Source organism: Delphinapterus leucas, chromosome 13, assembly GCF_059928025.1.
Source record: "Delphinapterus leucas isolate spDelLeu-1000000601 "Yukka" chromosome 13, BTC_Dleu_Yukka2, whole genome shotgun sequence".
NCBI lineage: Eukaryota > Metazoa > Chordata > Mammalia > Artiodactyla > Monodontidae > Delphinapterus > Delphinapterus leucas.
Genome location: NC_143141.1, coordinates 64112076 through 64128224, shown reverse-complemented (window position 1 = coordinate 64128224; position 16149 = coordinate 64112076). Strand labels below are relative to the sequence as shown.

The following is a 16149-nucleotide window of genomic DNA, read 5'->3' as shown; positions in this document are numbered from 1 at the left end:
CATTAAGGAGGCCTTGAACTTTTTATTTTTACGAAAGAGAAGCAGGAATCTGTTGACACAATGTATTTTTCAGTTTAATACTTATGTGAATAGACTTTTCTGAGGGTCTCTTTGTGACTCTGATGTTGATGAAGGTGATGGCAGCAGCTAATCTTTCTTGGAACTCACTCCAGGCCAGACACTATTGTAAGCAATTACGTTTTAGATGTTTTACCCTCATAGCACACATATGAGATAGATGGTGTTAGTATCCCCAGGTATAGCTGAGGAAACTGGCCTCATGTTAATGTCAAACATTGGTTATTTATTCATCTATATGAATACTTTTGTTAAATATTAATGAATGGTTTAGAGATTTTTTTTTAATGTTAAATTTCATGGTATTTGATTAAAAGTTTACACAATGTCACTGTTTTTATCCTTTTCAGGTATGCGGTTTTGTGTGGCTATGTATCTGAGTTTGAGGGCTTACAAAACAAAATTAACTATGGATATCGCTTCAAGGTATTTCTTGATATTAAAAATGTTTTACTGTAGCTGTATGTTCCATTCACAAGTATAAATCAAATTATTCAATAGACTTATCTCTAGGAATTTATCTTTTTTACTTAAATGAAATGACAGTCTTTAAATAGTACTGTGCCAAAAAAGAAACAAACTCTTTGGGTGATTAAGGATTATTATTATTATTATAGATCCTGAAGGAAGTCACATAGTAGATGAGTATTATTTTTTTAAAGGTGGAGGCTTAGCCTTTTAGTCATGAGCACACCAACATCATAAACATGGCTGGCACTAATTAGTTAACATTTAATACATATTAATTTGCTGGTAGGAGTAGAATTCAATCTAGGGCTTAAATTTGCCATGATAGAGGAATAAAATAAGTAATGCACATACTCATTATTTATCATGTGCCTGTAGTTGTAATCGTTCAGTAAATAACCCCTCGGGGTCAATAATTTTAGGAATGGGCAGAGAGTTCTTTGTTTTCCAGCTCCCTATAACCATTTGACAATGTCAGGGGAGTAGATTCTTCTATCACCTAGTTCTGCTATTCTTTTCTCCATTATACCCACATCAGATGACATTTGTAAGTTTGCCTCTCAATCAATAAGTATTAGGTAGGCAAGTCATGGGCAGACAAAAATGTGACTTGGATGTTTTCTATTTTTAAGGTGACGTTTTCTGTAGCCTTATTTAATCATAATCACAGTTCTGGTTCTAGTTGTGAGCATTTTGATGATTGAGTTATTGAGAAGCTTAATTGTATTAATAATAAAGATTGAGGAGGGAGACAAAACAACATTATAAAGTCCCTTTGAATTTACTAGGCAGAGTTCTACTCAACACCACCTGAAACTTGGGAGATATTTCTTTTGGATTTTCTTTCAGGAGCATCTAGATAAAGCAATCGAATTTTTACCTGAGGAACCCTTTTTGTATTACCTCAAGGGAAGATACTGTTACACTGTAAGTTGAAAGCTTTTATCTGTAAAGCTTATTTGAATATATTCTGATTATATGATATATTTTCAGTGACTTATTCTTTTATTGTTTTACCTAGTGCCTACTATAGAGAAAATGATGAAATCAGTACATATTTTGAGTTTATAAATTTATATATTTTATAATTATATATTGAATTACACACAATATATGATTTTATAAATGCATGTATTTTTTTCTTTACTGCCTTTCCATTTCCCCTTGCGGCAGTCACACTGTTTCCCTTTAAATGTGCTTTTTCTCAGATGGTGATCAGCCACCAGTACCCATGCCCCCTGTATTGGTGCACTGCTCTGTTTTGTGGGAGAACTTTTTTCCTTTATCAGAATTTATTAAGCATAAATTATGTGCTCGCTGTCCTTTTCTTCAAGAAACTTTATTTAGAAGGGAACATAAGACATATAGAAATAAAGGCAGCTGGTGAGTCTAAGACCCAATGTGTTAAATGACACCTGTTTATGGAAAGTTAACAGAATGTGAAAATATATCATAACAGCTACATTAAAAAATTATCCTGAAGAGAACTGCTCTTTCTGAATAAGAAAATTGGGATAGGCAAAATAGGAAGCTTTTTAATTGTGGCTTGTAGAGGATTAGGGACGAAGCAGGAGGTTTGCTTTTACTGAACACCTGCTGTATATGTCAGATGTGCATTTTATATTTCTTATCCCATTTCATCCTTTTAACAACCCTGTAAGCAGTTTTTATTATGCCAGTTTTAAATATTAAGAATCTGAGTCTTCATGAAGTTAAGGGACTTCCCTAAGATTTAAAAACCATTGACCCAACCTCATGAGTCTGGAACTTGAATGTACACTATACAGTTAGGCTTAAAAAGCCCAAGAAGGAAATTTAAATTCCAAATGGAAGCTGATCTTCATGCCATAGACAAATGGTAGAAGGTAATACTAATCCTTCCTGGAGGATTGTGCTATCACACACAGGCCTTAGAACATTCTTGGAGAGTTGAGCTCACAGTGAAAAATAATAGAATATATACAAAGAAACAAGCCATCATAGATGACAGTCAAAAGAAACAAAAAAAGAGAACAGAAGTAGATCTGAAAGGACTTCAGATTTTGGAAACATGGAATACAGAATATTAAACAGCTACCTACATAATGTGTTTTTAAAACTAAAATGAATTAGGGGAAAAATGGGTGAGGAGCATGAGACTACAAAAATGACCAGGTAGATTTCAAACAATGGAAAAATTTTTGATATAAAAAGTATATTATTTGTCATTAAAAGAAAACTCAATGGAAAGATTTGGTAGTAGATAGGCCCCACTAAAGAGAAAATTAACAAACTTTAAGACAAATCTGAAAATGTTGCCTGGAAGCAGCACAGAGGAACAAAGAGATAGAAAATATGAAGGAGAGATAAAAAGACATGGAAGGGAAGTAAGGATACCACGTAGTGGTGAATTTTTATCTCCTTCTTTTGGTAATTAATAGAACAAAAGACAAAAAAAAGCATGTAAAAAAAGTATGTAAAACATTGATTGGAGCCTTACATTTAATAACCTTGATCTAATAAACATAGATGAAAATATGTATCTAGCCATTAGAGGATACACATTTTCAAGCATATGTTGAATGTTTACAAAACTGACCATATATGAGGTCATGAAGCAAGTCTTAGTAAATTTCAAAGAATTGATATCCTGTAGGTTTTCTGATAAAGCAATTGTAATAGAAATTCAGAAACAAAACAGCTTAAAAACCATAAATCTTGAATTAGAAATAATAGGACATGACAATAAAATAAGATGCCATTTTATACCTACTCATTTGATAAAATTTTAAATTATCAGCATGAGATGTAAAAATATGGAGCAACAGGAATTCTTACATTGTTGTGGGAACACAAATCAGCACAACCATCTCGGAAACAATTGGGTATTATCTCTGAAATTTGATTGTCTACCATATGACAATGGTGCCTACCCTAGAGAAACTCTTGCAAATGTGCTTTAGAAGGCATGTACAAGAATGCCTTTAGCAGTCTTGTTTCTAAGAGCAAAAAATGGAAAAGTCCCAAATATCCACTGAAAAAAGAGTGGATGGCTGAACCAAGATGGTGGAGTAGAAGGACGTGCTCTCACTGCCTCTTGTGAGAACACCAGAATCACAACTAGCTGCTGGACAATGATCGACAGGAAGACACTGGAACTCACCAGAAAAGATACCCCACATCCAAAGACAAAGGAGAAGCCACAATGAGAATGTATGAGGGGCGCAATCACAGTAAAATCAAATCCCATAACTGCTGGGTGGGTGACTCAGAGACTGGAGAACACTTATACCACAGAAGTCCACCCACTGGAGTTAAGGTTCTGAGCCCCACGTCAGGCTTCCCAACCTGGGGGTCCAGCAATGAGAGGAGGAATTCCTAGAGAATCAGACTTTGAAGGCTAGTGGGATTTGATTGCAGGACTTCAACAGGACTGGGGGAAACAGAGACTCCACTCTTGGAGGGCACACACAAACAGTGTGCGCATCAGGACCCAGGGGAAGGAGCAGTGACCCCAGGGGAGACTGAACCAGACCTACCTGCTAGTGTTGGAGGGTCTCCTGCAGAGGCGGGGTGGTGGTGGTGGCTGTGGCTCACCGTGGGGACAAGGACACTGGCAGCAGAAGTTCTGAGAAGTACTCCTTGGCATGAGCCCTCCCAGAGTCTGCCATTAGCCCCACCAAACAGCCCAGGTAGGCTCCAATGTTGGGTTGCCTCAGGCCAAACAACCAAGTGGGAGGGAACCCAGCCCCACCCAGCAGCAGTCAAGCTTATTAAAGTTTTACTGAGCTCTGCCCACCAGAGAAACAGTCAGCTCTACCCACCAGCAGTCCCTCCCATCAGGAAACTTGCACAAGCCTCTTAGATAGCCTCATCCACCAGAGGACAGACAGCAGAAGCAAGAAGAACTACAATCCTGCAGCCTGTGAGAAAAAACTACACTCACAGAAAGATAGACAAGATGAAAAGGCAGAGAGCTAGGTACCAGATGAAGGAACAAGATAAAACCCCAGAAAACAAACTAAATGAAGTGGAGATAGGCAACCTTCCAGAAAAAGAATTCAGAATAATGATAGTGAAGGTGATCCAGGACCCCGGAAAAAGAATGGAGGCAAAGGTTGAGAAGATGCAAGAAATGTTTAACACAGACCTAGAAGAATTAAAGAACAAACAAACAGAGATGAACAATACAATAACTGAAATGAAAACTACACTAGAAGGAATCAATAGCAGAATAACTGAGGCAGAAGAACGGATAAGTGACCTGGAAGACAGGATGGTGGAATTCACTGCTGCGGAACAGAATAAAGAAAAAAGAATGAAAAGAAATGAAGGCAGCCTAAGAAATCTCTGGAACAACATTAAATGCAACAACATTCGCACTATAGGGGTCCCAGAAGGAGAGGAGAGAGAGAAAGGACCAGAGAAAATATTTGAGGAGATTATAGTCAAAAACTTCCCTAATAAGGGAAAGGAAATAGCCACCCAAGGCCAGGAAGCACAGAGAGTCCCATACAGGATAAACCCAGGGAGAAACACGACGAGACACATAGTAATCAAATTGGCAAAAATTAAAGACAAAAATTATTGAAAGCAGCAAGGGAAAAACAACAAATAACATACAAGGGAACTCCCATAAGGTTAACAGCTGATTTCTCAGCAGAAACTCTACAAGCCAGAAGGGAGTGGCATGAAAGGGAAGAACCTACAATCAAAATTACTCTACCCGGCAAGGATCTCATTCAGATTCAAGGGAGAAATCAAAAGCTTTACAGACAAGCAAAAGCTAAGAGAATTCAGCACCACCAAACCAGCTCTACAACAAATGCTAAAGGAACTTCTCTAAGTGGGAAACACAGTCTAAAATAGACTTTAAAATAAAGAATGTTACAAGAGACAAGGAAGGACACTACATAATGATCAAGGGATCAATCCAAGAAGAAGATATAATAATTATAAATATATATGCACCCAACATAGGAGCACCTCAATACATAAGGCAACTGCTAACAGCTATAAAGAGGAAATCGACAGTAACACAATAATAGTGGGGGACTTTAACACCTCACTTACACCAATGGACAGATCATCCAAAATGAAAATAAATAAGGAAACAGAAGCTTTAAATGACACAATAGACCAGATAGGTTTAATTGATATTTATAGGACATTCCATACAAAAACAGCAGATTACACTCTTCTCAAGTGTACACGGAACATTCTCCAGGATAGATCACATCTTGGGTCACAAATCAAGCCTCAGTAAATTTAAGAAAATTGAAATCATGTCAACCATGTTTTCTGACCACAATGCTATGAGATTAGAAATCAATTACAGGGAAAAACACGTAAAAAACACAAACACGTGGAGGCTAAACAATACGTTACTAAATAACCAGGCGATCACTGAAGAAATCAAAGAGGAAATCAAAAAATACCTACAGACAAATGATTGAAAACACGACGATCCAAAACCTATGGGATGCCGCAAAAGCAGTTCTAAGAGGGAATTTTAGAGCTATACAAGCCTACCTCAAGAAACAAGAAAAATCTCAAATAAAAAATCTAACCTTACACCTAAAGGAACTAGAGAAAGAAGAACAAACAAAACCCAAAGTTTGCAGAACGAAAGAAATCATAAAGATCAGAGCAGAAATAAATGAAATAGAAACAAAGAAAACAATAGCAAAGATCAATAAAACTAAAAGGTGGTTCTTTGAGAAGATAAACAAAATTGATAAACCATTAGCCAGACTCATCAAGAAAAAGAGGGAGAGGACCCAAATCAATAAAATTAGAAATGAAAAAGAAGTTACAACAGACACCTTAGAAATACAAAGCATCCTGAGAGACTACTACAAGCAACTCTATACCAATAAAATGGACAACCTGGAAGAAATGGACAAATTCTCAGAAAGGTATAACCTTCCAAGACTGAACAAGGAAGAAATAGAAAATATGAACAGACCAATCACAAGTAATGAAATTGAAACTGTGATTAAAAATCTTCCAACAAACAAAAGTCCAGGACCAGATGGCCTCACAGGTGAATTCTGTCAAACATTTAGAGAAGAGCTAACACCCATCCTTCTCAAACTCTTCCAAAAACTTGCAGAGGAAGGAACACTCCCAAACTCATTCTATGAGGCCGCCATCACCCTGATACCAAAACCAGACAAAGATACTACAAAAAAAGAAAATTACAGACCAATATCACTGATGAATATAGATGCAAAAATCCTCAACGAAATACTAGCAAACAGAATCCAACAACACATTAAAAGGATCATACACCATGATCAAGTGGGATTTATCCCAGAGATGCAAGGATTCTTCAATATACGCAAATCAATCAATGTGATACACCATATTAGCAAATTGAAAAATAAAAAACATATGATCATCTCAATAGATGCAGAAAAAGCTTTTGTCAAAATTCAACACCCATTTATGATAAAAACTCTCCAGAAAATGGGCATAGAGGGAACCTACCTCAACATAATAAAGGCCATATATGACAAACCCACAGCAAACATCATTCTCAATGGTGAAAAACTGAAAGCATTTCCTCTAAGATCAGGAAGAAGACAAGGATGTCCACTCTCACCACTATTATTCAATATAGTTTTGGAAGTCCTAGCCACGGCAGTCAGAGAAGAAAAAGAAATAAAAGGAATACAAATTGGAAAAGAAGTAAAACTGTCACTTTTGCAGATGACATGATACTATACATAGAGAATCGTAAAGATGCTACCAGAAAACTACTAGAGTTAATCAATGAATTTGGTAAAGTTGCAGGATGCAAAATTAATGCACAGAAATCTCTTGCAATCCTATACACTAATGATGAAAAATCTGAAAGAGAAATTAAGGAAACAATCCCATTTACCCCTGCAACAAAAAGAATAAAATACCTAGGAATAAACCTACCTAGGGAGACAAAAGACCTGTATGCAGAAACTAAGACACTGATGAAAGAAATTAAAGATGATACCAACAGATGAAGAGATATACCATGTTCTTGGATTGGAAGAATCAATATTGTGAAAATGACTCTACTACCCAAAGCAATCTACAGATTCAATGCAATCCCTATCAAATTACCAATGGCATTTTTTATGGAACTAGAACAAAAAATCTTAAAATTTGTATGGAGACACAAAAGACCCTGAATAGCCAAAGCAGTCTTGAGGGAAAAAAACAGAGCTGGAGGAATCAGACTCCCTGACTTCAGACTATACTACAAAGCTACAGTAATCAAGACAATATGGTACTGGCACAAAACCAGAAACATAGATCAATGGAACAAGATAGAAAGCCCAGAGATAAACCCACGCACCTACAGTCAACTAATATATGACAAAGGAGGCAAGGATATACAATGGAGGAAATACAGTCTCTTCAATAAGTGGTGCTGGGAAAACTGGACAGCTACATGTAAAAGAATGGACTTAGAACACTCCCTAACACCATACACAAAAATAAACTCAAAATGGATTAGAGACCTAAATGTAAGACCAGACACTATAAAACTCTTAGAGGAAAACATAGGAAGAACACTCTTTGACATAAATCACAGCAAGATGTTTTTTGATCCACCTCCTAGAGTAATGGAAATAAAAACAAAAGTAAACAAATGGGACCTAATGAAACTTCAAAGCTTTTGCACAGCAAAGGAAACCATAAACAAGACGAAAATACAACCCTCAGAACGGGAGAAAATATTTGCAAACGAATCAACAGACAAAGGATTAATCTCCAAAATACATAAACAGCTCATGCAGCTCAATATTAAAAAAACAAACAACCCAATCCGAAAAATGGGCAGAAGACCTAAATAGACAACTCTGGAATATCTCAGAGTTGTTTAAGTGACTGAACTTCAGTTACTCTCATCAATCTGGATGATATCTTAAAACTATAATGCTAAGTGAAAACAATAAGCCAAAGAAGGAAATAAACAACATATCTTTTTTTTCAAGTTCAAAAATAGAAAAATAAGCATGGCAATAAATTAACATTATACAGAAAAGCGAGGGAATAATTTTGGGGGGATCGTATTTTCTTTGAAGTATAGTTGACCTACAATATTATCTTAGTTTCAGGTGTAGAACGTAGTGAACATAGTTTTTATAGATTATACCCCATTGAAAGTTATAAAATATTGGCTATGTTCCCTGTGCTGTACAGTGTATCCGTGTAGCTTATTTATGTTATATATAGTAGTTTGTACCTCTTTTCTTTTTTTATTGAGCTAAAGTTGATGTACAATATTATGTCAGTTTCAGGTGTACAAGATAGTAATTCACAATTTTTAAAGGTTACACTCCATGTATAGTTATTATAAAATATTGATGGAATAATTTTTTTTTAAATAGAGGTTAATGGCTACCTAGAACCCTAGAAGATGGGATTAGGAAGGAAGACACTTGATGGCATTGGGAGAGCATAGTACCCTTTTAAGAATTCATTTCTGAATCTTTTTAAAAAATATTTAATTAATTAATTAATTTGGTTGCACTGGGTCTTAGTTGTGGCCAGCAGGCTCCTTAGTTGCAGCTCTCAGGCTCCTCAGCTGTGGCTCACCAGCTTCTTAGTTGCAGCACGTGTGCTCCTTAGTTGCAGCACCTGGACTCCTTAGTTGTGGCAGGTGGGCTCCTCAGTTGTGGTTCACCGGGTCCTTAGTTGTGGCATGAGAACTCTTAGTTGCGGCATGCATGTGGGATCTAGTTCCCTGACCAGGAATCGAAGCTGGACCCCCTGCATTGGAAGTGTGGAGTCTTAACCACTTTACCACCAGGGAATTCCCCTGAATCCTTTTAATCTTTTATGTTATATATCTATTATTCGTATTTGGGAAGAGTGAAAAAATTTAAAAAGAAAGCAAAAAACAAATGGTAATATGAGGTTTAATTTTGGTGTTCATCGGGTTTAAAAAAAATTATCCTGAATTATAAATATTTATACCGGGCCCTCACTGTACACTCCTCGTGGGTTAAGGATCCTCGTTCTGTTTACATTTCTGAGATGCTGCATTCTGGGTCAGGTTGGCAGCATGGAAAAGGTGGCAAGAGAGCAAAGGTAGGGTCTTGTAGCTACTACACCCTGTGCAAAGAAATACTATGTGTCATCTCAGGATCAAGAAGCACATGAACAAAGAGGATCAGCGTTAATCCCCACCCCCACCCCGTTTTTCCCTCATTGGACACAAACCTTATGAGTATTTCAAATTGGTTTGGTAACCAGTGCTTTTAGAGCTCACAGTTTGTTAGAATTATGAAAAAAGGAAGGCAAAATATTAATACCATAAAGGTGATATCTCACACTCATCTAACTGGGGAGAGATTATTCATTCAAAAGGTGAACAACTTTCTAAGAGTGATTTGCTCTATATTTGCAGGTCTCAAAACTGAGCTGGATTGAGAAAAAAATGGCTGCTACTCTGTTTGGAAAAATACCATCTGCAACTGTACAAGAAGCTTTGCAAAATTTCCTTAAGGTACATTTTGTCTATCCATTATTTCAGTGTCAAACTGGCTCCTATCTGCACCAGGCTCTCCTACTCTTGCTGTCAAGGAAATCTTTCTCTTCTCCATTTGTTGATTTCTAACTGTAAGCCCAGATTGAGTCCTCATTTTGGCATGTCCAAACTACTTCTTAGATCATAGTTATGCCCTAGGTCCTGGGTGTGGCAGCCCTTACTGCCAAATCCAGTGTAGCTTTCCAGGTCGTGTGAATATGTGCAAAAGCATTCATGCCCTGATTATTAGACTTGGTCCTAAATACTCCTCATTATCCTAATATAGAACCAGTTTCATCTTAAAGAACTAAAAGTTTCCAAGAAGGGGAGTTATTTAAAAAGTCACTCTATGAATCGCAGACAGTTCTATGGAATATTTGTGGGGCATCAGACCAAACCAGTGTTTTCATTCCTGTCTTAAAATGTACAATTGCTATGCTGATAAAACTCTATATAGTAATGTGTGTGTATGCACACATGAAAATGTGTAATACATCCACCCATTTAACCAACTTCCTGTTGGGCTAATCGCTTCATCTTTCTCTGGAACCAATTATGGAATCTTATAGATACTAAGATTTTTTTTCTTTCACCACCTGCCTACTTCAGGTTTGTAACAATGTAGACAAAACCAGGCTCCGATTTTGGTAATTGTCCAACATATTGTACAGGCTAATATTTTTTGTTATATTTTAGGGATTGATTTTGTAGAACTGAGAGAGAGTTTAGAGATCATATAATCTAAGATGGCAAATATGTTGCATTGCACTTCTCTGAACAGTGAAAAAATAAGTATTCTAAAATCAAGCATGAGCCCAATGGAAAAAAGTATGGGAATACAAGTACAAGGGCTGTATGTTTCTTATTTTTTATTTAGTGTGATCTCTTTTGTTTTATAACAAAACAAGACCTCAGGAATGTAATTTTTTCCAATGTCACACAATGGCAGGTCAAAAATAGGAGTGCATTATCATCACGTCACCTTTTTTCTACCACTGAGAATTAGTTCTCCCATGTTAAATTTTACAAGAATAGAGATCATGGTGCATTTAAGATAAATGACTTATAAAAGGTGCTATGTTCATTAGCAAAAAATTTATTTGAATTTGAAACCCATTTTTTCATAGTATCAAAGTTATAACTGGAGGGTCAGGTTTTCAGGACACTGCACGAAAGTTCTTAAGGTGCTCATGCACCTGAAGTATTACACAGATAAAAGTAGTAAGAGGCACAATAATGTAGGGTAAGGATTGCAAACTCTAGAACCAGAGCACCTGGTTAAATCCCAGTTCTACTTCTTACTGGCTGATTAGCACTGAGCAAGTACTTAATCTCTCTCTCTCTCAATTTAATCGATAACATGGAGGTTATAGTTGTTGTTGTGAAGTTGTTGTGAACAACCCTTCATAGTGTTGTTGTGAAGATTAAATGAGTTAATACAAGCAAATTGCTTAGAGAATGCCCAGCAACTCATAAGTGCTCAATAAAAGCTCAGAGTTTTAACTTCATTAAAATGTAAACACCTTGGCAGACCATCTTTGCGACCTCACCATTTAGTTATGACTTAGATTGTCTGAAATGCGTTCCATGGTGTTTGTCAAGAGGGCGAGAAGGCATCAGGAATGCTTCTCCCCGTATTTACTGCAACACCTGAGGGTACTGAGGAGGCTAAGGCGTGGAGGAACTAAGAAATCTAGGACGGGAGAGGAGTGGAAAAGGAAGCAGCACATACCTTGGATCCCACACCCCAGGAGAGTCTGCAACCCCCTGGTCCCAACAGGGAGTCACGTCATTGGAACCCAGACTGTAGAACTTCTGCACCCACTCCATGCCTCCAAAGAGGGTTCACAGGAATGAGTCCCCAGAGCCATCCAGTTCAGTCCTGTAGAGATCAAGAGCACTGGCTTTGGAATCAGACAGTTTGAGACCCGAACCTTTTCCTATATGTATGACATGGGCATGTTTATTTCTCGCAGTCATAAATTTTTCATCTGTAAAGTAGGCATGCATAATAATACCTACTTTATCTGGTTTTTGTGAAAATTACATAAAATAATGCATGTAATTTTCTTGGCCCAGGGTCTAGCACATTAAATGCACTAACTGAAAATAAATGTTGTTATTATTTTGCTCATATAACAGGTGAAATCTGGTCCTCCACAGTCTCAAAGCATCTAGGGAGGTGGTTTTAGACCAGGAGTCATCTGTGAATCCCCTGCTGGAATTTTTTTCAAGCTATAGCATGCTTCCCACCTCATCCAAAATTATGGCATGATTCCCTCGGTCAGTGGTTTTTAACCTTGTCTATACCTTAGAATCATCTGGAGAGCTTTAAAAAACGCCAGCCCAGGCCACAACCCAGACTAATTATTTCAGAATCTCTGAATATATTAAGGTATAGTTTATATACAATCAAATTTACCCATTTTCTGTGTAGTTCAGTGAAATTTGACAAATTGGTATACTCACATATCCATCTCCATTTCAAGATACAGAACATTTCCGTCACCCTAAAGAGCTGTCTTTGCCCCTTTGCTGTCAGTTACCCCTGCCTCGTGCCCCAGGCAACCACTGATCTGTTTTCTGTCACTATAGCTTAGTTTTGCCTATTTGAAAATTTCGTATTAATGGAATCTTAGAGTTTGTACTTTGTGTGTGTCTGGCTTCTTTGCTCAGCATAATGTTTTGAGCTGCAGTCATTCTACTGAGGGTATCTGTAGTTCTTTTTGTTTGCCTAGTAATGTTCTATCATATGGATATACCACCATTTGCTCATGCATTTACCTACTGGTGGATGTTTTCGCTGTTCCCGGCTTGGGGCTGTTATGAATAAAGCTTCTATGAACATTCATTTGCAAGCTTTTGTGTAGACACGTTTTAAATTTTCTTGGACAAATACCTAGGAGTGGAATTGTGGGGTCATATGGTAAGGGTTTTTAAAGCTTGATCAGCGTTTTTAAAGTTCTCAAGGTCCTTCATGTGCAGCCCATGGCATGGTTAAGAACCAGTGGATCGGTGTGTGTAGTAAATGACAGGTGGGGCAATGTTGGCTACCCTGATGTCACTCACTGTTTGCTGTCACATGATCCCTGAGTCTTCCTTAGTGGTTCCACCAGCTGCAGAGCTGTCTTCTGTGCCTTGATATGACAGAGGGCTGCTGCACGAGGTTATGAGATGTTTTAAAAACAAAGCTAATTTATTCAGCAATGTTTATTAAGCACATACCTAGTCCAAATGAAGGGAACACAAATGACCAACACAGCTCCTGCCTCCAGGGAGCTTGGACAACCAAAACGAAGTAAACAGGTACAGTATTCTCTGCCAGGTGTTGTGATAGTGTTATAAGAGCATAGCTAGAAACTGCCCCTTAATCAGAACATTCTGTTGAGTAACACTACTTTCCTTGTTACTCCACTAAGGCCTTTGGCAAAGGTCAGGATTTGCTCCGTTTTAGGACTTAGGTGTTGTTAGTAGCCTGCCTATGTTCCTTTGGACTTTTTTTTTTTTTTAACCATGAGTACAAAAAGAGATGTTCTGATTTATGATCATTCTGGTTAATTTGACATAAGTGTTAAGGTGTATATGCAGAATTAAAACTCTAACATTAAAGAAATAAGAAGCTGCTGTGTGCATATGTTGGGGCAAGTTATCTAGATAGGATTTGTTCAGAACTGGGGGAACTACTGGACATAGAAGGTACAATCGAATAAAGTTTACTCTAGGTCCTTTTTTTTTCTTCCACTTATATTTAAGTATAATTGGCATGCAGCACTATATAAGTGTACAGCGTAATGATGTGACTTACATACATCACGAAATGATTATCACAGTAAGTTTAGTGAACATCAATCATCTCATGTAGACGCAAAATTAAAGAAATAGAAAAAAAAATTTTCCTTGTGATGAGGACTCAAGATTTACTGTCTTAGCTTTCATATATAACATAAGCAGTGTTAATTATATTGATCCTGTTGCACATTACATCCCTAGTACTATCTATCTTATAACTGGAAGTTATAACTTTTGGCTGCCTTCCTCCAATTCCTCTCCCCTCCCAACACCCTCACCCCCACCTCTGGTAACCACAAATCTGATCTCTTTTTCTATGAGTTTGTTTGTTTGTTTTTGAAGCATAATTGACTTGCTACACTATGTTAGTTCCTGGTGCACAACATAGTGATTCGATATTTCTATACGTTTCAAAATGATCACCACGTTAAGTCTAGTTACCATCTGTCACCATACAAAGATGTTACATAATTATTAACTATATTCCCCACACCATACATTTCATACCTGTGACTTATTTATTTAGTAAATATACAAAAATTGTATTAGCGTGGCTCGAGAAATGCACTTAGTAAACTCAGAGAGTGACAATGGAAATAACCGGAGAAGTAGAGAGGAAGTGGGAGGACCAGAACCCATCAGCACCATGGATGGCTCTATAGGACTTTCAAGACTCCGGCCAGGACTGGACTTCCTTCAGTCTGTTCGCAGCCTTGCTGCTTCACTAGCAGGTTCTAGGCCAGATCCACACACTGTCCATCTGCTCGGTCTGAAAGAGGTACACCCAGTCTGGCTTCCCAACCCAAGAGATTTTGTCCTCCTCTTCCTCCCAGGACCCTTCTCTTTGGGGTTCTGTAGAGAGTAAATGGCCTCTACAAGGAATGTGCTCCTGTAGGGTGTTGGAACGCTCCTCAGCACCCTAGGTCTTGCTTTCCCCTCCATTAGTATCCGTCCTTAAAATGTATGTATCCTTTGACTCAGCAATTCAACTTCTGGGAATCTCTCCTACACATGTAATCACATGCACACAAGCATATAGGAACAAGTATGTTCGCTGATCATTATTAGTAATAGTGAAAAATAAGTCTAAATGTCTAAGGGAGAACGCTTAATTTAATTATGGTATATGTGTAGTATGAAATGCAGCTCTTAGAAACAATGAGGGAGATCTTGTATGTGAACACAAAAATGTATCTGTGGTATGTTGTGGGGAAAAAGTTTTGGACCAATATGTAGGAAATGGTCCCATTAAAAAGTTTTTTTTTTCAAAAATCTGTTCCCTTTGGAGAGGGCGGGTTACTCTGCTTGGTAAAATGTCTGTAGGATGCATTTGTCAAACTGTTGGTAGTGGTTACCCCTGGGGGCTGAGATCGTAATTGAGAATAAGATTCTAACCGAGAAACTTTCACTTTTTAATTTTGGAAATGTCTGGATTGTTAGTGTGTTGTAAAACAAGCATACTTTTATAAATTTTTTAAAGTATCCTTCTTTTGGGTTCTGTGTCCCTCTGTGTTGGGGGCCGGGTCGGGTTGGGAGCTTCCTTGCATAGACCTTTACAACAGCAAAACCTGGCTCCGATGCAAAGATTGACTTAGGTTCTAAGAAGAGCTCTCTAGTAGCGACACCATATACCTGGCGGAATTCTTATTTACCAGATATAGAGAAAAGGAGCTGGTACGTGAGACATTAGCAGATGAGGGGTAAAGTACCTTTATAATACCCACGTATTAAAATCTGCAAGGAGGCCTGCTACTTGGACTAGTTATTTTAAGAATCTGCATTTTCTTTGAAAGAACTTGATGTGATGGACCTCAGTTACTATTCAGCTCGTACGGAGTGTGTTGAGATCCTAAGAAATCAAATATTCATGTAGTGGAAGACGCTTGCCATGTGATGTCAGTCACGTTCTACTCATGCCTCCCAAAGAGATTGTGGGGACTTGTCCTGGGGAGAGTGTATCACCAGTTGTTTTGTCCCTGAAAGAAAAAAACACAAAAGATAGAGAAGGGGAAGTGAGGAAGATGGTTATACAGAGGATGGTTATACCTTTGTTTTGTATAACAAGTTATACAAAATCTTAAAGTATCTCATTGCTTTGTAAACTTTATGACCACAATAATAATTCTATTTTAATGGATAAGCTCAAAAGCTATATTTCTACCCAAAGGATACTTGAGCTAATAAAATGATTCACATGTGACACAACCATCCTAAATTCTTAGGGCAATTTGGTTAATGTCTGATTTATTGAAATAGATCTACTTTACTTATTGTTTTAGTATTTCTCTGTTGTTCTCTTTTCTGTTTTCTCTGAA

At 37.5% G+C, this 16149-nt stretch overlaps 1 protein-coding gene across 1 annotated transcript in view; it reads left to right on the top strand.

The window, feature by feature from the left end:
* Positions 1 to 16149, top strand: part of RMDN2 (regulator of microtubule dynamics 2) — a 69055-nt gene that overhangs the window by 40876 nt on the left and 12030 nt on the right. Inside the window, exons 7-9 of the mRNA XM_089923267.1 lie at positions 429 to 504; positions 1396 to 1473; positions 9926 to 10024. Of these exons, the coding sequence (XP_089779393.1) occupies positions 429 to 504; positions 1396 to 1473; positions 9926 to 10024 (253 nt within the window). The remainder of the gene's footprint in view (positions 1 to 428; positions 505 to 1395; positions 1474 to 9925; positions 10025 to 16149) is intronic.